The sequence below is a fragment of the Lissotriton helveticus genome, chromosome 6 (assembly GCF_964261635.1).
Source record: "Lissotriton helveticus chromosome 6, aLisHel1.1, whole genome shotgun sequence".
Lineage (NCBI taxonomy): Eukaryota > Metazoa > Chordata > Amphibia > Caudata > Salamandridae > Lissotriton > Lissotriton helveticus.
In genome coordinates this window covers 1,165,315,398-1,165,337,966 of record NC_136067.1, presented here as the reverse complement: position 1 = coordinate 1,165,337,966, position 22,569 = coordinate 1,165,315,398, and the positions used below count along the sequence as shown (strand labels likewise).

The 22,569-nt window shown below is 44.4% G+C and overlaps 1 protein-coding gene across 14 annotated transcripts in view; it reads right to left on the bottom strand.

Moving 5' to 3' along the window:
• AFDN (afadin, adherens junction formation factor) overlaps positions 1–22,569 on the bottom strand; it is a 1,642,835-nt gene that overhangs the window by 1,263,235 nt on the left and 357,031 nt on the right. For 8 of the 14 annotated variants that reach the window (XM_078648839.1, XM_078648842.1, XM_078648848.1 and 5 more), the window contains exons 8-9: positions 17,295–17,462; positions 5,610–5,654 (exon numbers count right to left, since the gene is read on the bottom strand). In XM_078648839.1, coding sequence (XP_078504965.1) covers positions 5,610–5,654; positions 17,295–17,462 — 213 coding nt within the window. The remainder of the gene's footprint in view (positions 1–5,609; positions 5,655–17,294; positions 17,463–22,569) is intronic. The other 6 variants (XM_078648844.1, XM_078648846.1, XM_078648851.1 and 3 more) reach the window with 1 other exon arrangement.

The following is a 22,569-nucleotide window of genomic DNA, read 5'->3' as shown; positions in this document are numbered from 1 at the left end:
TATTGGCCCATTGCTGTCCACAAACGGATGTGCTCCCGCCCAAACAGTCAGTGGCGTCTAATCTACTACGGCCACACTCAGTGTATATTGGACTCCCTAATACATAGACTGGGGCTGAAGGAAGACCGGGTGTGTCTGTTGTGGGGAGGAGGGTGCAGAGTTTCTCCACCAGGGCTGGAGTTCTGCAGTGGCTTGTAGGTTTTCGTGTGAAGTGTTCGCTTCTCTACAAGAAATCACTGACGTCCGTTTTTTTTTTGCCGAGTTTTAAATAGCGCTAACTTGACCCGAATCGGGTATCAGAGCGCTTTACAGAGCACCAGTTACGTTTCATGAGGACACAACACTCACCTTTAAAGTTGCTGGGGACGGCCGCCGGTGCAATCTGCAGACTCCAGAGTTCACAGGAGAGGAGGGGCTGGGGCCGGGAGGAGCAGCTCATGCTCGCAGTCCGCAGTCGCAGGCTCCGCTCAGCTAGAAAGGAATTTGGAAAGGAGGACGTGGGGGGGGGGGGGTCCCTCGTCGCCCCTGCGTACACCCAGTACACACAGGCCATGCTTCCCGACTCAGAGGGGGTGGGAGGGGCGCTGAGGAGAGAGGGAGGACATCTGCGAGCTTACCGTGTCACTGTTCTGTTGCATGCAATGGTGTACGCGCTCGCACCATCTGGCTTGCATTACACGGGCACTCTGACAGCTCGTAATTAAGATTAATCACTCTGCCATGCTCGTTCTCGCACACAAAATGCCACATCGGGCACGCGTAAATTACTTACAGCCTATCACTTCAAGGCTACTACATACACAGCACAGGGAAGACGAATCACTGACCAGATGACAGAAAACGCTAAGGAATGTGTGGAATTCCTCTCACCAAGGCCCTAGGAGATACTTCTTTTTTTTCTCCTTTAACATTAGTTCTCGAAACTCCTCCCAGTTTCACTGGGGAGGAGTCCGAGCCCTAAAAACTACTGGCTTTGAATTGTGTAGCCCGAAGGCAGTTACTTTAAATGTACATGGATGGTTAAAAAAAAAAGAGGTGAATAAATAATGGAAAGAAAACAAGCGGTCTTCAAAAAGGAGACGGAGAGGGCGGAGCGAGTGGGCGAGGAGAGAGAGGGAGGTGTGGGCAAGGAGAGAGAGGGAGATGAGGTAGGGAGCAGGAGGTTAGCCCGCGAGTGATGCGCGCATGCGCTTACCACGAACGAAAGTGAAAGAGCAAGGATGTCGAGACGTCTGCTCTTTTTCGAAGCACATACTCGTGCTTGTGGCACGCCCCTGCGCACTCCCGCCAGGTGGATGCCGCCACAAGCACTAGTATGTGCTTCGAAAAAGAGCAGAACGACGGCTAAAGGACCCTATATGCAGCGCATGGGCGCTGCGTAGGCAAGACCTAAAAAACAAGCCAGAGTAATGACAAACGCAAGGCCAATATCGGCCATCTTGCAGTAGGGCATGTTTGCTTGTCACGTGGGCTGAACTCCTGTTTTTAGCGGACTGTCAATCACATTTCCAAGCAGCATGCTTCATAAGTGAGTCCTCACCTAGTATATTTGCACTGGTAATGGGTGGGCTCAAACCCACTTATGGGTATTTATTTGGTTGGACTTGAAAAGAAAACAAGCATTGGAAATGCAATAGGTCTCGCAGCATTAGAGTTAGTGCATTTAGAATTGTTTATGGGTTTTTTGTTGTAAATCTTTTGCATTTTTATTTTTTGTAGCCAATGCTAAAGAATTACAAATCAAAAAAGCAATAAACATTTGTAAAAGCTTTAACTAAAAATCCTGTGAGACCTATTGCACTGTGTGAGGGTGAGGTGTTGAGGGTGAGTGAGGGTGGGGGTGAGTGAGGAGTTGAGTGTGAGTGAGGTGTTGAGGGTGAGTGAGGTGTTGAGGGTGAGTGAGAGTGAGAGTGAGTGAGGGTGAGGGTGAGGGAGGGTTATTGTGAGTTAGGGTGAGGGGTTGAGGGTGGGTGAGGGTGAGGTGTTGAGGGTGAGTGAGGATGAGTGAGGGTGAGTGAGGGGTTGAGGGTGAGTGAGGGTGAGTGAGGGTGAGTGAGGGTGACTGAGTGTGAGTGAGAGTGACTGAGTGTGAGTCAGTGTGAGTGAGGGTGAGTGAGTTATGAGACGCCTCACGCCTGTATCATAGTGAGGTGCAAAAGGAGACGCACGGTGCGAGAACCTTACAAATATGAAAAGCTTGCAGCATGCCAGATGCTAGGATGCGCGGGCGTGTGTGAGATACAGGTACACGCGCGAGAAGCCCTGATGTGGAGCGGGAAATGCACAATGATGAGCATAGTTCGATATACAGAACGAGGTGGCTGTGTGTGGGTGGTACTCAGAAGTGTGGTGTTTGCGATGAACACAGCACGAGAGCCCGAGGGAGATACTTGAAAACTGTGAGAAACATTTCCAAGCGAGTACACCGCACGAGGTCACAAAAGAGCAGTGCATGAGATGCTCACAACACAAGCACAACAAACTCAAGTATGTGGGAGACAAACACATGAAGCATTTTGTATGTAACGCGTGGGGCTCCTCACACACGGGAAGGTGGAGAAGGAATAGAAACACAGAAGTGTGAGGTGGGAAAAGATCGTTTAACATGGGAAACTGGTGTGAGGTGCCAACAAACGAGCCCTGTGTGTGATTTTACCACACAGGGTAACCCTGGTGTGAGAATACGAGCGTGTACAGTGCGTGTGAACCGCTCAGAGCGCGAGAGGCTCACACACACGGGTGTGAGATAGACGCCGAGTATGGGCGAGTCTGACGCTCTCGAGACGCCTGGTGTGTGCCTGTGATGCCCCTGTAAAGCGCTCTGACACCTTGGATAATATTCGCGCTATATAAAATCGCATTAAATAAAATAAATGAAAAAAATAACATGGAAGATGCTCACAGACGCAGGAATAGTGTGAGATACTCGGAAACATAAGCGTGTTGTGTGTGACTCTCAAAAACAAAGTGTGTGAGGTGAACACCGGTACCATGCCTGTACGAGATTCAGGGTGCGTGAGATATACTCAAACACGTGGCGCCCGGTGCGTGAAATGTGTAGAGCTGCGACAAGCATTGTGTAGAGCTGCGACAAGCATAGTGCGTGCGACGCTCACAGGCAGGAGAACCGAGCTGCCCAGCCCACCCCCTCCCCCAGGTAGAGACTGAGGCCGGAGTCGTACACAGAAGCCGAATGCACGTGCGACACAACTGCAAAGACCACGAACAGTACTAGGGTCTTATGGAGAAATAACCCCCTGGGGACTGTAACTGGTAGTCAGACCGTGGGAGTTGCACCGATTTTATGGTATACGCCAAAATAATGCAGTTTAATAGGGCATTCTCGAAATCATGTACTCCTCCTGCCTAGACGTGTAGCCATATGCGATAGTTCTTGTATTGAAGGTGCAAAATGCGTTGTACGAGGCAAATAGAAAAGAATAAAAACAATAAGGTTCGGAGGTGGTAATACACGTTTAATCTCATTTCCATACAACACAAGGGCTTCTGTATAAATATGCTCAGATTCAAAAAAACATTTGTGTACGCGAAATGAGTGTCATTTCTCCCACCGAAGCCTAACAAATACTGCAGGAATAAAATATATCAAGCGTGTACAAACAGAGGAATCCGGGGTGAGGCGTTCAGGCTGGCTACTTGCATATCTCGTTCGAAGCAACAAAAGACTTGCGCTTCGTGTTGCCGCCACCCGTGGTGACTGGAAAGCCATTTTAAGTGAGCGAGAAGGAAGGCGAAAGATAATGGCCGATGCACAGGCTTCAAAGCGTGAGGCGGCTTTCTCTGCAGTGCTGACTCAGGGGAGGGGGCGGAGCGGGGCAGAGCGGCATGTGGGTGTGAAGAAGCCGGGCCTTTGAAGTGAAGCTAAGCTTCACTTCAAAGGTGTCGGAGGAATGCGGGCGGCTGTGCACGCGCTTTTAAGCTCAATGCACATGCGCATTGAGCTTAAAAGTCACGGGCACTGCAAGGAATCGCCACGATTCCTTGCAAGTTAGATAAAGAGTCGATGAGCCCCTATAGTCTCGCTTGCTCGATGCGCATGCGCATCGACAGGCGAGACCTAAAAAGGGGGTGGGGGGTTAAAAATGCCTATGGTCGCAGGATTATATTTTGAATAATGACAAGCAGCCTTGCTATTGTTAAAAACAGGTAATGAAGCTTATTAGAGAGCTTAATGTTCTATCCGCCCTCTGGTCAACATCTTTTAGCTGTTTTTTGCCAATGGCTCTTTCAGCTGTTATCTGGACCATCCAAGTCTCACACTAGCAATTAGGAATAGATCGCTTTTAACTTAAATGAATGTGAGACAGTGTTACACACTCATACCATGCATGAACTCACACATATACGAATACATTCGTATTCTGTACCACCAGTCTAATTTAGTTTTTTTGGGGGGTTATAGGAAACATGACTTGACCCACATCTATCTGCAACATTAAGGGAAAGAAAAACAATATAAACTACTCATGTACTGGTTCCACACCCAAGAAAAACTGGCCCTGTGGGACAAAGGGAAGGGAACAGCGGATGGAGGGGCAGCATTACAACAGGTACCTTTGTGCATTTAATAAGGTACTGTCAAAAGATTATCAAATACTTGGAGGAGATCCTTTGACAACTAGACAAGATGTTTGAGTTTCAAAGACATAAGAACTTGGAGTTGTTATACTAGGGCTACCTCCCTTTTGGGTGGTAGGGGCTAGAGGGGGTGATTGCTCATACCTGTCAAAGAGAAAGAAAACAAACACATTGGCCCTAGTCACAGCATTAAAGGCCATACTCGCCATGCGAGGCAGGCAACAGACTGAATGGCCCACCTTTGCGACACGGTAGCCATGGAGAAAGTGACAACAGTTTTAGCACATAGCCTTTGGTTTTTTGGGGATGACAGGACACTTTTTCTAGAGATTCTGTAAAATGATTTAGGGAGCTGACCTGCCCTTTCTACCTCATGATGCTACCTTTAACGCCAGGAAGGCGCTTATAATGCAGACACTATATGAAATGCACTAGAACAAAACAGCTGGGAGTGTGGTTTTGTCTTTCAGGGAGGGCCCGGCCAAAATGTAGTACGCGATTGTATGTGTAAAGAAAAAATAAAAATACAAATGAACACAGTTAATCATAAAAGGGACAATGATATTTTTTAGGTCAGATCATCGAAGAGGAGTGGTAGATGGATATTATCACATGATACAGGAAAATTAACCCATACATATTAGTGTATAGCTATCAAATGACCAAAAAATATGCATAAAAAATGAAATGTAAAAATTGATAAGTGTAAAGGAAAGAGGGAGAAACATGCACAAAGAAATTGACCAGGTATCATTTCGCATAAAGATGACTCTTTCAGGAAGTAGTAAAACACAATTTTAGCAAGTTTATTCCATCTACAGATAGAGGTGGAATGGCAGAGGAGAAGAACCAAAGCCCCATTTGCAAATCTACAATTGTCAGACTGTTTACTTTGTTCAAGGCTCAATTCTTCATGGGCACATACATCAACTTACTTCTCTATTAGTTGCCAGTTATAAAGATAACCTACTTGTTTTACATGAAAAGAAATAAATAAAAAACGTAGTTACCTTCATGCATGTGATAGTTGTAGTAGGCAAAATGGTTCCTTCTTCCTGGGGTTAGCACACATGCACAGACCGGATCAAGATAAAGGCATGATCAGTAGAACAAAGACAATGTAGCGCATGCAGAGGAGGACAAGGAAGAGAAAGAAGATAGTAAAGAGTAAAGAGTGAAACTTTAAAACACACACATCTTAAATTACAGAAATTGTATTTTATCATGCACACTCTGATCAGGCTCAAAACGGTATGTAATAGGGCCCATTGCATTCGCTGAAATGCAACTGACTTTAGGTGATCCCAACATTATAAATTAAGGAAATGAAAGAAACCAGCTTAAGGAATAACAACGTGGTTGAATCAGCCACAAGACAAAGGTTACAAGAAGTTGACCATGAATAACTATCCCTAACAACCACAAAAACATTAACATAATCAAATCACCATTCTTCAAAACATCCCTACATTAAGACCATTCATTGCCCGCTTTGGGCACAGCTTTGGATTAAAAAAAAGTGTATTTGAGAAAGACAACAAATAGAAGGGCTACTTACCAAGTAACCATACTTTCCAGAGAAGTACTCTCTATTGATATATTCACAAACTCATCAACATAATCAATAAGTGTAGGGAAGGCAAATTAATTACTGTTCTTTAGGGCAGAAATTATTTTAACTAAGGCATGAAAGTGCAATGAGCACGGCCCGGATAAGGATCAATGTTATATGACTGTAAAATTGGCATTACATCTATTTAAAAGGTTGAGTGCTACTTAAGATTAACAGCCAGAACATTCTACGTGTGCAGCGGAATACAGAATAATTATAACGAGGCCTAGCATATAGAGGAAGTTATAAATTCTACAATCTGTTAAAAGCTTTTAAGCATATTTGCAGCGACTGGCTCAAGTTTACTTTTAAAGATAATTTTGTTTTCCCTGTGATTGCCACTGGACAATCTTGCCTCTGGATTTAGAGATATATGATGGTCAACTAAACCACATAACTACCAAATTAACTATCAACACTACTTCAGCACAGTTTGAAAAATGAGACACTTTGGCTAAAATAAATCCTCAAGTTGATAATTTTAGTTTGAGAAAGGTTATATTTAAACGACTTTTCCACACCCACAAACACATAGGTTTAGGACCCAGTTGGACCTAGGAAATTCCACAGTCACATCTGAAAATGATGAGGAGATCATCATCATCAGTAGAAAAGTGAAAACAATAAGAGTAGGGAGGGAAAATAGCATAGCTATTCGGAGCACATTACATGGAAGACTACATATTGAGAAAAAAAAGTGCAAGAGCGGTCACTACTTGAAAGTGACTAAAAATGGAGGAAAAAGTATTGTTTCTTACCTGTCGGTGTAGTTTTGCAGCTTGAATAATTTTCTGGATTCACATGCTGTGCATTATTCCGCCATCTAGTGGTTGGGTCCGGAATTGTAGTATTTTTTCCCCTTTTGTTTTGGTTATTGTTGGCGGGCATCGACATACCACCATTTGCTGTCTTTCTGTGACATCGACGCTCCCACCTTTAGTCGCCATCTTCAGATTCTTTCTGGTGGAGGAGGGTGGGTTTGCTAGGAAATCCAGAAAATTCTTCAAGCTACAAAACTACACCAGCAGGTAAGAAACTATACGTTTTGCTGCGTGATTCTTTTCTGGATTCACATGCTATGCATAGACTTTGTAGCGGTTTGCTAGTCTTGTGTTGGTGGGGTGGAAGAAGAGCGCTGGTTTGTGAATATATGTTGTAAGACCTTTTGTCCAACTTGTGCTTCTTTATTCATCTGATTGTCCACACAGTAATGTTTTGTGAACAAGTGCACTGAAGACCATGCTGCTAGGCAAATGTTCTAAATTGGAGTATTTGCTAGAAGAGACTGTTGCTCCTTTTTTTTTCTTGTTGAGTGAGCCTGTGGTGCTCCTTATAATGTTTGTCTTGCTCGTTTGTGGCATAACTGTATGGCTTGTGCAGACCATCTTGAAATGGTGTTTTTGGTTATTGGTCGTCCTAGAAGGCTGTCAGCAAAAATACAAAGAATTGCTTTGTTTTCTTGTATTCTTTGGTTCTTTCAATGTAATATATGACTGCTCTTCTTGCATCAAGTGTGTGCAATGCTTTCTCTGCTTGTGTCTTTGGTTTTTGAAAGAAACTTGTTATTTCTATAGTTTGGTTTATGTGGAATTTTGATATCACCTTTGGCATTAAATGTGGATCTCTTCTCATGACAATCCTGTCATTGTGAATTCGGAAGTAGGGTTCCTGCATTATTAGTGCTTGCAGTTCACTAACTCTACGTAGAGATGTAACTGCTACTAAAAACGCTGTTTTTAGCGTGAGCATTTGTGGCATTGCTTTGTGTAGTGGTTCGAATGGTGCTTTCATCAGCTGTGCGAGCACTATATTCAGGTTCCATGTGGGTGCCGTCACCATCTTTGGAGGTGCTATTCTTTTTGCTCCTTCTAGGAACCTTTTGACCACGTGAGAAGTGAAAAAACATTTCCCGGTTTCGCCTCTTGTATAAGCTAAAAGTGCTGCTAAGTGTACTTTTAATGATGTGGAGCTTAGTTTACTTTCTAGAAAATGAGTTAGGTACTTTAGAACTGTTGTTTCCCTTGTGATTTTAAAGATGTTTTTAAGGCACCATTGAGAGTATTTTGTCCATTTGCTGTGTTACTTTTTCTGGTCATTGGTATTCTAGCTTCTCTTAGCACTGCCATTGTGCTTTCTGGCACTTTGAGGTGTGTAAATTCCAAGTCCTCAGAAGCCATGCCGCCAGGCTTAGGCTCTCGGGTTCTGGGTAAAGTACCTTTCCGTTTTGCATTGTTATTAGGTCTTGCCTTTTTGGAAATGTGTACACTGTTACTTGAGTTATCTCTAGGGGTGGGCGGAATTTGCGGAGTTGCCTCCCACAAAAATTCTGCGAAACGGCAAGAAATCGCTGCAAACACGCGGAATTTCGTGTGCTCGTGGAGATTTTGCTGTGCCCATTGTTATCTATGCAGGGTCACTGCAGGGTCACTCTCAGGGAGTCTGGGGCAGACGAGCATCGTGCCAGAATTAATCATGCCCTGATATTTACCAAGAAGATGCCACAGTTTTGTGCCATACCTCTACTCAACTGGAGTACTTTCTACTAGTGCTACCTCGTTGGGTAGATGTATAGTGCTTGCCTTTTTCCTACACTACAGCTGCGTAAAGGAACAGAAGAGTTGTCTCCAGTGACCATATGTGTCTGTAACTTTGTCACCACGCCGAAACCTGCCGCAGTCCCTTGAGTGAGCTGTCCATCATAGTGGGGAAATGGCGGGAAGACGTTGCATACCGCTAGTGTTTGTGGGGCGGGCCGAATGGGCGGGGATTCTATGAGAGTTCACATGCCTCTTGATTATAAAGGGTCAGAGACCCAGCAGAGCAAAGCAGCCTCCTGGTCACAGGAACTACACGGGGATTGCGCTCGAGAAACTCATGGATGCAAAGACCTCCATCAAGGACTACAGCTAATTGTAGATGATAGGTATGGGGAGAAAGCACACCTGCCTAGCCTCGACAGTGCTCACTAATTTTTTGGGCTGATTAATGCGTTACTGAACTTGAGCTTCAACTCGGGCACCTGCTTTATTTATACCTGTAAGTGCTTCCGTTCCTATGCGAGTTCACATGCCTCGATTATAAAGGGTCAGAGACTGATCAGAGCAACAGATGAGGGGAAAGCAGCCCCCTGGTCACAGGAACTACACAGGGATTGCGCTCGAGAAACTCATTGATGCAAAGACCTCCATCAAGGACTCCAGCTAGTTGTAGACAGTAGATATGGGGAGAAAGCACACCTGCCTAGCCTCAACAGTGCCCACAATTTTTTTGAGCTGATTAATGTGTTACTGAATTTGAGCTTCAACTCTGACACCTGCTTTATTTATATCTGTAAGTGCTTCCGTTCCTATGCAAGTTCACATGCCTCTTGATTATAAAGAGGTCAGAGACCGATCAGAGCAGCAGATGAGGAGAAAGCAGCCTCCTAGTCACACTTCCTGGTGAGGTTTAATATTACTTCATGCCCCCGAATTCCGTTTCGCCGCGTATTGCGGAAGTTTCGACATGTTCGCATTCCCCACGGAATGCGGAAATGCCGAAATTTTGCAAGTTTCTGGAGCGGAACAGAATTTGGCACCCACCCTTAGTTATCTCCATTATCTCCGAGACCCACGTCTGTCTCGCCCACTGTGATGCAATGAGAATCCTTGTCATGTGGCTGATCTTGCACTTGTTTATCACCCTCTGGAGAATTAGTATTAGGGGGAAAAGTGTAAGCAAATAACCCTGACCAGTCTATCCATAGCGCATTCCCCAGGGACTGATTGTAAGGTTGCCTGGATGCGAGTGTAGGCATTTTGCATTGTGGGGTGTTCGAAATAGGTTGATTTGCGAGTTCCCCATTTCTTGAACATTTTGTGGAGTTCCACTTGATTGAATTCCCACTCGTGGGATGATGACATTTGTCTGCTCAGAAGGAGTGTTGCTATTATGTCTATGTTCTTTGGGATTGCCCATCTCCAAAGTTGTTTAGCTAGAGTTGAGAGTGCTAAAGACTGTGTCCCCCCCTTGCTTGTTTATGTAAAACATGGTGCTTGTGTTGTCTGTTTGTATTAATACTTTCTTTCCGTAGAGCTCTTTCTGAAAGGCTTTTAAGGCTAGGAACACGGACTCCAACTTCAGGAAATTGATGTGCTTTACGGCATCTATTGTGTTTACAAACCCCTTACTTTGAGGTTTTCCATGTGTGCTCCTCATTCTATCTGGGAGGCATCTGTCGTGATGGTCACTGTTGGAGTTGGTTGTGTGAAAAGTTGGCTTGTGTTATGTTTGTTTTGTTCCACCATGCTATCTCCTGATGAACTGTCTGTGTGACACCCACTAGATCTGCCCAACTCCCTGGTGCTTGTGACCATTGTAGGCACCACAACGTCATCCCGGCGACCACGATGATGGGCGCAGGCAACCGACGCCACCTACCAACGTGTAGGGGTACTGCCGAGAAAAAAAATCTCCAGATGCAGTCTGATGCCTGGGAGTAATTCTAAGGTAAGGAATCTATAACCAACAGTCTCTTTCAGATTCAGCTGCTACATTTCTGATTCCTGAAGTGATTCCACGATGGGGCATTCCAGAAAGGATAAGATCTGACAATGGCATACACTTTGTTAATACACATTTTCACATATCTTATGACAATATTAGAATAACATTAATTATCCTCTGTGTACCATCCTTAAAGTAATGGCATTGTTGAGCGACTAAAAGGCCTATTCAAGAGTAAGAACAGCAAGCTATGTGCTACATTGCAAACGAATTGGTTTTATTGCCTACCACTGGCACTCTTTTCCCTTAGAAACATGCCTAGTTCTGACAATCACCTGACACCCTACCAGATAGTGACAGGTAGACTCATTAACTAGAAGTAATATACAGGACAAAACCTCATCGGGAATCCTAAATGATTAAATGCATATTTACCTTTACAAACTTTTCAAGGCTGTAAAGTTTACTTCTAAACAGGTAACCAAAGGGAAGGAGAAGTGCGCCTTTGCTGAAGTCAACCACCCAATTGTGCACAAAGGAGAATCTGTCTTCATATGCAACTTTGTCGGGAAATCAAGGCAGCACTGATTTGACGGACCCCACTTAGTGACAATGGTAACTACCACTGCCCTCAAGGTAGAAGCCAGGAAACCTTGTTATCATGTCAGCGATGGTTGTTTGAATCCAGTATCACGCCAAACATCATAGATTATGCAAATGGAACAGGAGGGGGGGGGGAGGAGATTGTCATCGTAAAAAAATATCCCCCCACTGCCTTTGGATAATTTTTTAGAAAAACAGCACAAGAGTTAAGTATTTTTGTTTTCCTTTTTCTTTTTTGTCTCCTAAAGCTATTTTTTCTATTGTTTCTCTTCCATAGCAACGTATCTTCTAGCTCTAATCTCACACACCTATAAAGAGAACTTCCTATTCATATTAATATGACCCATAGTGTTCATATCAGGTTATAAGATATGCGGTCTCAATATATGTCAGTCATAGGTTCAGAAAGTACCAACAAATCATGTTTTGTCTGCTCTCAAATTCCTCATACCACAGGATCAGATGGGCTACATTCAACTAAAGAAGTACCCCCAAGCACAGTTCTGTGTCTGCTGCATTTCTACTTTTGTAGGATTAAGGCCCAAATGCAATTAACAGATGTCAGAGTGGCACATTCGCAAGTCAATTCCACAAAATATGACTCTTCAGCAGACGTTTTATATATTCTAACAGATAGACAGGACATTAAGGATGAGATATCACTCATGAAGGAAAAAGGTCATCCTACTACTGTAGAATGGGTTCAGATGGTCTTAAATTTAGAGTTTTTCAGGAGCAACATGCCTGCCCACTGAGTGTAATAGTTATTTAGTAAAATCTTCACCCCCAGATTGTGTTCTTAGGCTATGATTTAGAGTCACTGGATAATTTTTTGTCCATGATAATAGCACTCTGATATAGAATTTTCCTGTAGGGTAACTTCTGTTTCTTTATGTTTCAGAGGAAACTGCACATTTAGGGACAGATGTAGGTAGAGAAATACCGGTCGGTAACGGCCGATTTCGGCCATTACCGACAGGTATTTTGCTTTTGAGATGTAGGTGGGTCTGAATTTACAGAATCAGTATATTTACCGATTCGGTAAATTTACCACTTCGGTATTTTACCGAATCGGTAAATATACCGATTCTGTAAATCCATATGTAGGTGACACTCCAAAGAGTGCCACAGGCCCTTCAGAGTCGGTATTTTACCACCCAATCCTATTAGGGCATGTATGTGTGTGTGCACATGTCACACATGCCTGTACTTGGGGTGCTAGAGGGTGTCAAAGTGACACCCCCTGCACCCTTGCAGGATTCGGTATTTACCGATTCTGTAAATAACGATTCGGTATTTCACATTGATTCCTATAGGCTTCAAGGCCCATAGGAATCAATGTGAAATACCGATTCGGTATTTACAGAATCGGTAAATACCGACTCTTACAGAATCGGTAATTTTTTACCTACATCTGCCTTCTTCCAATTTACCGACTCTTAAATACCGATTCGGTATGAGTCGGTATTTAAGAGTCGGTAAATCGGAATTACCTACATCTGGCCCTTAATGTAGGACGCATTAATGGTGGTAGAGCCACAATAGATAACTCCAACATACAGGGGAGGGCACCTTCAGCCTCATGGACTACTCTTGGCAATGTGAAGAACTACTGTATGCCTAGTTACCACCAAACTGGGGCGGCCTCTGTTCAATCGTCACCTTGCACACCAGTCTTAGTAGCTCCCGGAATAAATATATCAAGTTTACATGAACACCCCAAGAGCCATCCAACAACTTTATTACACCATCATCAAAGGAAACGAACTGCAGAGTATTATGGCACCAATACTTGGAATGATATTCTCAAAGAGTACCAATTGTTTAATGATGCAGTTTTTCTTTGGAAGCATTCTGCCACTTGTTCAGGCTAAGGCAACTAATCAATGGGAATTGCTCAAGTGCATCAATACTACAAAGGATCGGTTTAATGCCATAAAGGAAGAGCTAAGTGCTATGAGGATGTAGATAATGCAGCACTATGTACTTGACCTTATGACTGCCAAAATTGGATCTGATTGAAGTACTTTCATCCCAGCAAATGATGCAGACAATGGAACTTTGTCAGAGGCTATACAGACTTTAAACCAATTATCTGGGACACCTCCTTCATCTACCATTTTCTTCTGTAAATTGTGTAGTGGGTGGCTGTCATTGCTGCCATCTTGGATGTTGGGATTGTTAGGAAACTTGTTGCCAACTATTTTGGCTCTCCTAACATTTAATTGTATTAAACGCTTATTCTTAGCAAGTTGTAGAAGGATAGGCACAAAGGTAGGAGGCATGTTTTCAATTTGGACATCAACACAAGTAGTAGATTCTCAGGGCAACACATTGAGCGGTGGTCATTGCTGCCATCCTGGATGCCGGGATTGTTAGGAAACTTGTTACCAACTATTGTGGCTCTCCTAACATTTTGTTGTATTATACGCTTATACGGGAAATGTGAAAATGCGGAGAAACAGCAGAAAACAGTGAGAGCATCACACAGTTATACGTGGTAAAAGAACAGTGCAGGCCAAAAACTTATGATGATGCGGAAGAGGTGAAGAGTTTACTTTGGAACAGAGGCATCACCTGTAAGGTCACAGATAAAAGAAAACTTGTGTTTAGCAAACATAAGGGAATTTATGGCCTTAGCACACAAGCACCCCAGCAAGTGTAGTTAAACAATAATACGATTGAAGATGATTGAAGAATAGGAGCATGAGATCGAATTAGCTAATAACACAAAGAATCTGAAAAGAAGTCTTAGCGGAGCAGTGACAAAGCACACATACCAACAAACATGCACCCAAACTAAATACACAAGCATTCAAAAGTAGAATACTTTGTCAAGCATTATTAGAAACTGCAATAAAGGATGTGTACAGAATTAGGTTAAAGTTTAGGGTCACAGGTGACCATGTTGTTTTATAATTGTGTACCAATGTGTAACTGTCTAGTAATCTATTTTATGACCTTTTGTAAATCCCCATTGTTCAACTCTGTATAAAAAAAATGCTGGTGAAGCAGCAGATTGAGACCGGCTATTTACTGGTGTGGACTTTCCACGCTCCCTGTTGCGATAGTAAAGAGCTATTTTTACACTGCCAAAGAGGTGTCTTGTTATTTTTTTTTTTTTAGATACTCTGCAACAGGGTGCTAGGTGAGGAGACCCCAGTGGTGCAGGTGGTGGCGTATCCTGCTCCCCACTTGATGCCCATGATGGTCGGTGTGCAAACCAATGTGGTTTGTGGGCTGCGGCTCCAGGGAAGGTGGTTAACTGGCACTACTTCAGGCTGCCAGTCCCATGTGGTCTGTGGGAACGGCATCCTTGCTCACGAAAAGGATTGCAAAATTTGCTGGCCATGGTGGCTGGCAGTGTAGAGACGCGGTTGGAAAACCCTTGTGTGGCCACGAAAGAGGGAGAAGGCAGACTGGAGTTGGCAAGGGGCCATAAAAAGGCCCAAGAATCTGGGTACATCCATACTGTCCTTGAGGTGAAGCTTCCCGAGCTGAGTACGCCTTCTCATAAAACAGATGGGAGACATCAAAAGACAAGTCCAGGAGCTAAGCTCGGATATCTCCCGAAAAGCCAGTGGTTCTAAGCCAGGCATTGCCCCAAATAGCCACTGACTAGGAATTCGCTCTGCCCAGCAAGTTAGCCGTGTGAAGCCCGCATCTTATGTTGAACTTGTCTGAATCTCTCCCATCAGCAATTGCCTGGGAGAATATGGCTTGGGCCTCCTCCAAGGCCACAGGCAGAACACGTGCAACCGAATCCCATAGTGTATGACATTAACAGTCCAATAAGCATGCAGTGTTCACCGACCGCAGTGCCCAAGATGGTGGAACAGAACATTTGCTTACTGGAGGTGTCCAGCCTCTTGGATTCCCTATCTGGTGGAAGGGTGGGGAATGACTCAATGTAGATCAGAAAAAGGAGGCTTGGACCACCAAGCTCTCCGGGGTGGGGTGCTGGGTAAGGAAAATGGGATCCCCAAGAGTGGGCGATGGCTGCGGGCAATCAGGGAGCCACTGGCCTGCTCCTGTGCAGAGCCTGCGACAGGCCGAGTAGGACATGCATGAGGGCTTCATTAAATGAGAGTATAGGTTCTGAGAGGGTGACTTCTAGCTGAAGCACCTTAGTCAAGACATTAGCCTTGACTACCACTGAGGGTTGGTTAAGGTTCAGGACCTCAGCTGACTTGCACACCACCATTGCAAACGAGGCTCCCTCTTCCGTAGCCACAGTAGGAAGGGAAACCAGGCCAGTTTTATGTGAGGTGTCCAACCCACTGGTCTCAACCTGTACCACTTGTCCAGCTTCTCAACCGGATCATCTTCATATGGGTCATAGACCCCACCCAAACGTCTCCCTCACCAGGTCTATCCATCAAATAAGGCACTAGCTCCACTTCATGAAGAAAGTCCTTGGTTGGCGTTGGACACGGCGTCGGGCGACGCCCATCAGGCTCGAGGTCTGAGTTGGGTATAACGATGAGCATCGCTAAGGGCATCGGCCCTGGAGAGGGTGTCGGGGAAGGTCTCAGTTTCGCTGCTAGCTCCGCTCTGGATCCAGTGATGCGACCCGAACAGTGCAGAGGGCGAACCCACCATTGTGGTCCTGGGGGGCCCAAAGGTATTCCAGAGGGGCCGGGCCACCAGAAAATGAGGCACATGGCCTCATCAAATTATTTTAGCTCGGAGGGTGTCACTCGGGTTACAGGGAAGTGTGGGGCGGACCCAGGATCAGGACCCGCTGGAACTGGAGTGCCAATGTTCCCTTGTCTCATTGGATGGCTTTGACAGACGCAGTGAGGTCAAAGATCGCTTGGACTTCCACTTCTTGTGTTTGTGGGGCTTTCCAGACTTCTGCGATGACTTTGAATGAGACAACGAATGTCGAGAGGGGCTCTGTGGACGGTCCCGGGAACTCAAACGTTGCAGAGTTGACAAACGTCAGGCAGCAAAGAGCTCAATGGATCACTCCCTCAGGGTCTTGTGATGCATAGCACAGCAGTCCTCACATGCCTTGGAGTCATGTCCCAGCTGCAGGCACCATAAAAACACCAAGCAAGACATCTGCTAGGAAAAGCCCCCACATGGTTTGAAATAAGATGCTTTATTTTGTGCCATCCTCACACCAGGAGATGTAAAATCTCAAAAAGAGAAGTTAAAGTCAGAAAAGATCAGTCAAAAAACGACTGAGGTAGATCAGACTGGATCAGCGTTATCTGGCTCGGAAAAGAAAGAAAGAATGCCATGTGGAGCCTTATAGGTATGGCACACGTCACTTTTAGACCAGACAACGGGGACACAGAGCCGAACAATGCCAACCAGATACAGGCAGCCAGGGGTACTGCTCGAACATTTTCCAGATCCAGTCCACTCTGACTCCAGGGGATAATCTAAATTAAGGAATCTGCGGCTAGAAATTACTATCAGATAAATACAAAATAACTTGCAACATTGTTCCAGTGCTGTGGTAGAAATGCTGTGCTTTTGTTCCACTTCAACAAATGCCACACGTTTAAAAAAAATAATACCTTTGAATCATGTAGGCACTAAAAGTCAACTAGTCAAAAGTACATACTCAAGAGCAGAGGAAGTTTACAGCGCTAAAAGCAAATATGCTCATTTGTAAACTCTTTCCAGAGTGCTGCAAAATCTTTGCATCAGCATGAAATACAAGTCGTTTCTAAAGAATCTTTTTATGAATGTATACACTTTTGGCATAAAATTGTTTAGATTACTATTTGTAAATGGGCACAATTATATTTTCTTCGGAGTAAAAAAAAATTCTTTTAGAGGGGCATTTTTGTCAATAATATGTACTGTGGTGTTTTGCGGATTTGCAACTTAACACCATACCCATAAATCAAAAGAAAAGAAATGAGGCATTAACAATAAGGGACAAACCCCCCAAAAAGGCAAGCTGTACAAGTGCATTCAACAATCCTTGTAAAGAAGCTATAGAGCCAAGAATAGAGAGCGGTAAAGGATGACTTACCAGGGCTTAATTCTACCAAGTAGGGAAGCTTCTCAGGAGGCAAACTGCAACCATAGCCAGACCCATCATCTTTCTCCTTCCCTTTAAAAGGCTTGTTTTCTGTTACCATCAGATTAGTCCGTAGATCATGGTCAGGAGGCTTTCTCTTGAGCTGGAACACAAGCTCTCCTAAAGAAAAAGAAAAGAAATAATGTTGGGCATACAAATATAGGATGCTTCTGCTGCTCGCAGCACATTGGGTTTGCAATGAATATGTGGCAGTTAAAAGAAAACCTTTTCTGTAATAGCCACATACAGGAATATCTATCCCTGCGCTGTGTAGATCAAAGTTGTTGACTTCAGTCGGACTGTTCACGACAAAACAGTACTATAGGAAGTGCAGATTAGGCACAGTTGATTTTGCTGAAAAGGAACATGTGGTCATCGCCCTTCATCTTGAAAAATGATTCACTGAAAACAAAAAAAGAAAGAATCTAACATGTTAACTAGAGAGAGACAACAGTATTGACCCCAGCCATTTATGGCTAATGCTCTCAATATGATGCAAAGTATTATGAGCCTCAGCATACGTTGGCCTTTTATGGTCCTTTTGCACTAGGATGGGCTAAAAAATCTTCAACTTGCAATGCCATACACTCTCACCTGCCTCTTGCACCAGGATACCCACATGCATATTCACCTTGTTATATTCCCTTAAACGTTCCATGCAAAAGGATACCTCAGTTATTGCAGCATCCCCGTCTTGAGAGCTGTCCAGTCTGTATTCTGATTAAGTACAGAGAACAGTCCCATTTACTCACATTTACTGCCAGGTATTGCGTTGTACAATTCACACTGGTCATGTAAGATTATGCTACATTTTCCAGAATGTTATGCAACATTGGGTAATCATGAGGTGATGAACTAGGCATACTGCTTAGTATATAAGCAATTTGATTGGTCCGGAAACATGTGCAATGGCAGCTGGGAGAAGAACAATGTAACCTGCAATCTGAGATGAGAGGAACAAGAGACAGTGTTTCTTCGACAATTTACCTGAAAGCAGAGACTGGCAGAAAATGCACAGGCCTAAACTGTTAGATCAGTGTTACACCTGGGGTACTCATCATGCTCAGGAAGACAAATCCATGCTGCCACACCTCACAGTGCAAGTTAATGTCTTCTCGTGTTTACTTGTAGATGAATGAAAGGCACACTCTGGAATAATAGTGTAAGAAACAACCTCCATGTTGTTTTGCTGAGTGCTGGTGTTTTTTAACTCTGCACACAGGAGCACTTCTGCCCAGTCCTACCGAATGTGGTTGGACTATTATTAACAGGCAAAATTGCCTAATACCCAACTAGCACATTTAACATTCCTGTAGACCTACTACATAGTGCAGGAAAATGCAAAAATCGCAAGTAAAGTTAGATGTCACATGTGGACTACAGCACACAGTATGCCTTCTACCACTCTGACCAGAAAAAGGCTTCAGGCCTAAATGTATAGCCTCCTGCAGCAACTTTTAAATCTGCAGGCTAACACTTTAACAGGAAGGAACCCTTCTTTCAAACATTAAAAGTCGTCCTGAGTAAGCCCTGTACGCCATAAGGTAGGGTGTCTAGTATTTAAAAGTGAAATATGTAAGAAGTTCATGTCGGTATGTTCCTACAGTGACTAGTCCACAAAAGCTATTTGCACTGTAAGGGCTGCAACTGATCCCATGAGAAAAACTGGAGTGCAAATAAAATATTTTTGTTAACTTTGGTTTGGATTAAGCTACTGAAATGATTAAACCACTATATTGTAATATTAATGAAACATTCAATTCAATGATGAAGTAAGATTTCTGATAAATATAGAGAAAAAGCAGCTTCTAAAAAGTTTGACTGCCTGCCAGAAGCTCCGGTGGGCAAATTAGATTTCACCTGCAAAGTGCTACCCTCTATCAGTGCTTTCCCCTTAATGAGATGTGAACATTTATTCCCGAGCAGAAACAATGGCTTATGCGTTGTCGCAGTAAGACATGAGTGAGAGATGTGGACTAGTCTCCGCTCAGGAAGGACAGCTTGGGAGGGTTCAGAAACTTGATTTAATTGAAACAGTCCAGGGTGAGGTGAGCCCATTTACAATGAAGTGTAAAGGAATACCTGTGGAAGAGAAGCATTTGTTTCTAGGTGCCATTGTCTGGCACGAGCCTGCTGGGAGGGGTAATGGTCCCAGAAACTGTTTTGTATGTTGGAGGAGAAAGGGACAGACCAATTCCTTAGAGACAACCCTGGATGGGACACTAGCCACCTCCTAGGACAGAAGGGTTCCTCTATGTTGCATTTTACTCAGAATACTGCACTGTGGGATAGTCTGCAGTATGACAAAGAGGAGGTGCTGCAAAACGTGGGCAGGTGTGCCCCTGGGAATGTTTTCTCACTGGTTTGGAAGTATCCAGGTGTCACCCCATCCACTGCCCAGTGGACCCTACAGAAGTGACCCATCACCCCCAGGTCATCAGAACGGAAGAGGACTGGGCCTCTCTGTGACCTGAGGGGCTGGACCTGCTTCCTATTGTATCCATGACTTAAGAATAGACTCCAAGGGGCAGGTGGCTGAACTCTTATGTGGCTACAGGGACACTATAAACTGCAAGAAACCTATTTGCTGGACCGCAGCCTCTTGTCCCCATGCTATATGTACATGATATGACTGCTTCTGGACTTTCTCTTCTGTTTTGCAATTAGTAACTGCTGCACAAATTGTTCCCTGTAGTGTATCAGAACATGATCTTTTATTGTGTTCATACATGGAACTTCTCTTCAAAACAGTATTGAAGAAAGGCTTAGGTTAGGTTTCGAACACAGCTCTTAAATTAACCACAAGACTGCTGGAAAGTATCTCCTCAACAGATAACACCAAAGTGGAGTTGTAGGACTGTAATGCACGGCACCATTCCAACCAGTGTGTATCACAGCAAGACCGTGATCTAAGCTGCCAAGCCTGGATGGGTGAGGATTTCCTGAATCACAGTGAAAATTGTGTGTTATTTGTCACATAAGATTAGGGTTATCTGTTTAAACTTGAAGAGCACTAGATAAAGGTGAGATACATTTTAACGTTTAAAAATGTAGAATATTAAAATTGTTTACTTTGTTTTTCACATCACTGTACAACAGTGAATTCTGGAAGAGGTGATGCATGAATTCAGTTTAGAGCTTACTTGAATAAATGTGTGGAATAATATGTGTTATAAGTTAGGGAGGATGTGGGTACTGCCCAAGTCATAAGACCAAAACCTTGTCGGGTCCAACAAGCAAGTTCATTCAATAACTTGGGCTCATCTCCTTAATGACCGTATCTCTGCCACAGGGAGCCCGCCCCCTGCTCCTCCCTGCTCCTCCCAGTTACTTACGGCTCGCGGCCCCCGCTCCGCGGGAGCCGCTCGCAGCTGTTCTTCTGGGACACGGACTCTGAATCTGGTATCTCTGCCACACGGAGCCTGCTAACTCGAAGGGATACTTAACTTTGGGAATTACCGCCGCACGCACACAGGGGCCGGGACTGCGAGACCCAGGGATCACCGCGCACGACCAACGCAGCGCACCTGGTGTCTCTTCCCGCCCCCTGCTCCTCCTATTTAGCCACGCCCTCCACCGCGATCGCGGGAAGCGCGCGGGCGTGCGCCGGACGAAGCCCGGACAAAGGGCGGACAGTCTGAGACAGTCCGAGACTGAACGTGACTGAACGTGACTGGACTGGGCCAGGATCCTTGTTTGTTGTTGCCGTGGCCCACCTGTGGTATCCCTCTAGTAAGACTTACTTTTGTTAATATTCCTGTGGAATCTTTGTGTTTTTATTCCATTGGCAACCTTTATTTATTGCTTGTCTTAGGGTTACCAGTGATAGCTTACTACCATTTCACTGTGTGTAATATGTCCAAGCAAAAGTCTTCTTCTGTATCTAATACTATGGACAATTACCTAGTGCAGGTCGTGAGTAAAATTAATAGCACGAGAAGGATATCGCTGGGCCTGAGCTCTCCACCTACTACCCCCATACATAGCTCTCTGCCAGAACCCACGATGGTAGAAGTCCCGATACAGGTGCATTTCAGTGATGCCCCCGATATCGAGTTTCCCCCTGATGTGTATTTTTATCAAAATATACCTACTGTTGTTAACATAGTCAATGACTCAGCAGACCAGTCAAACACGATAGAAGACAATTCCCCCTCCCCTGTGTCTGTGCCTGTAACTAGAGCAGTCAGAGCATGTAGAAAAGGTCAGAGCAAACGTGGTGGGTTGCGCTCCAGCAGGAAAAGGACAGCCTCTCCACCTAAAAATATGGCTACAACAGAGGCTAATGGGGAGTATGGTGGGAAGGAGATATTGGAGGAGGATCTAATTAAAAAGCTAGTGAGCATGATCGATTCCAAGATTAAATATATAATTAAACCATTGGTAGCCAAAATTGACCAGCTGACAGCTGAGGTAAATAGGCTAGGGGGGGCTCATAAACAAGACAGTAGAGTCGAATCAACTGCGAATTTTCTTGGAGACGGGCCAGTGGGTAGGGATAAAGTGCTATCAAAACCACCCCCTATTCAGCACCCAGTAGTCAAAGATGCTCAGGAAACAGTCAATGAAGACTTTCCATCAAAATCCACAGGGACGGGGTTAGAGAAAGGCCCGGTTCAACTTATTGTAGAGGCCTCCCCCCTTGTTCTGGTCCTGGCCAATGTACCTCCCCTAAAACCAGGTCAAGTGGAATCTACTTCTTCCTTGATCAGCAAAGCATTCCACTGGTTATCTAATAACATGATGATTTCCCCATGGGGTAAACAGCAGCTAGCTGGGGAAATTACCATGGCAAGAAGGGTGGACTGGATAGGGAACAGTGTGAAAAAACTTAAAGGAGATTGAGTAGTTCCTAATTTATTAAGTCCAGAAGTACTCCCTGATGTCTTGAGAAACATATTTCCCCCACAACGTAGGAGCACTGACATTATCCCGCTAACTTTAGATTTTTTCTACCATAGAGGTAGTACAGTGAATCCAAGTATATTAAGGACAAAATGGAACTCGGTGTCAGGGGAGGGGAGTTGGCCTAACGGCTAGGGCGCTCGACCTCGGACCTGGGGATCTGGGTTCGAGTCTCGGTAACGACGCCAAAACCTCCTGTGATTCTGGGCAAATCACTTAATCTCCCCGTGCCTAAAATGAAAGTAACTGGAAAACGTAACTGGAAAAATATGTAAAGCGCTCTGATACCTGATTCGGTTCGGGTCTAGTTCGCGCTATATAA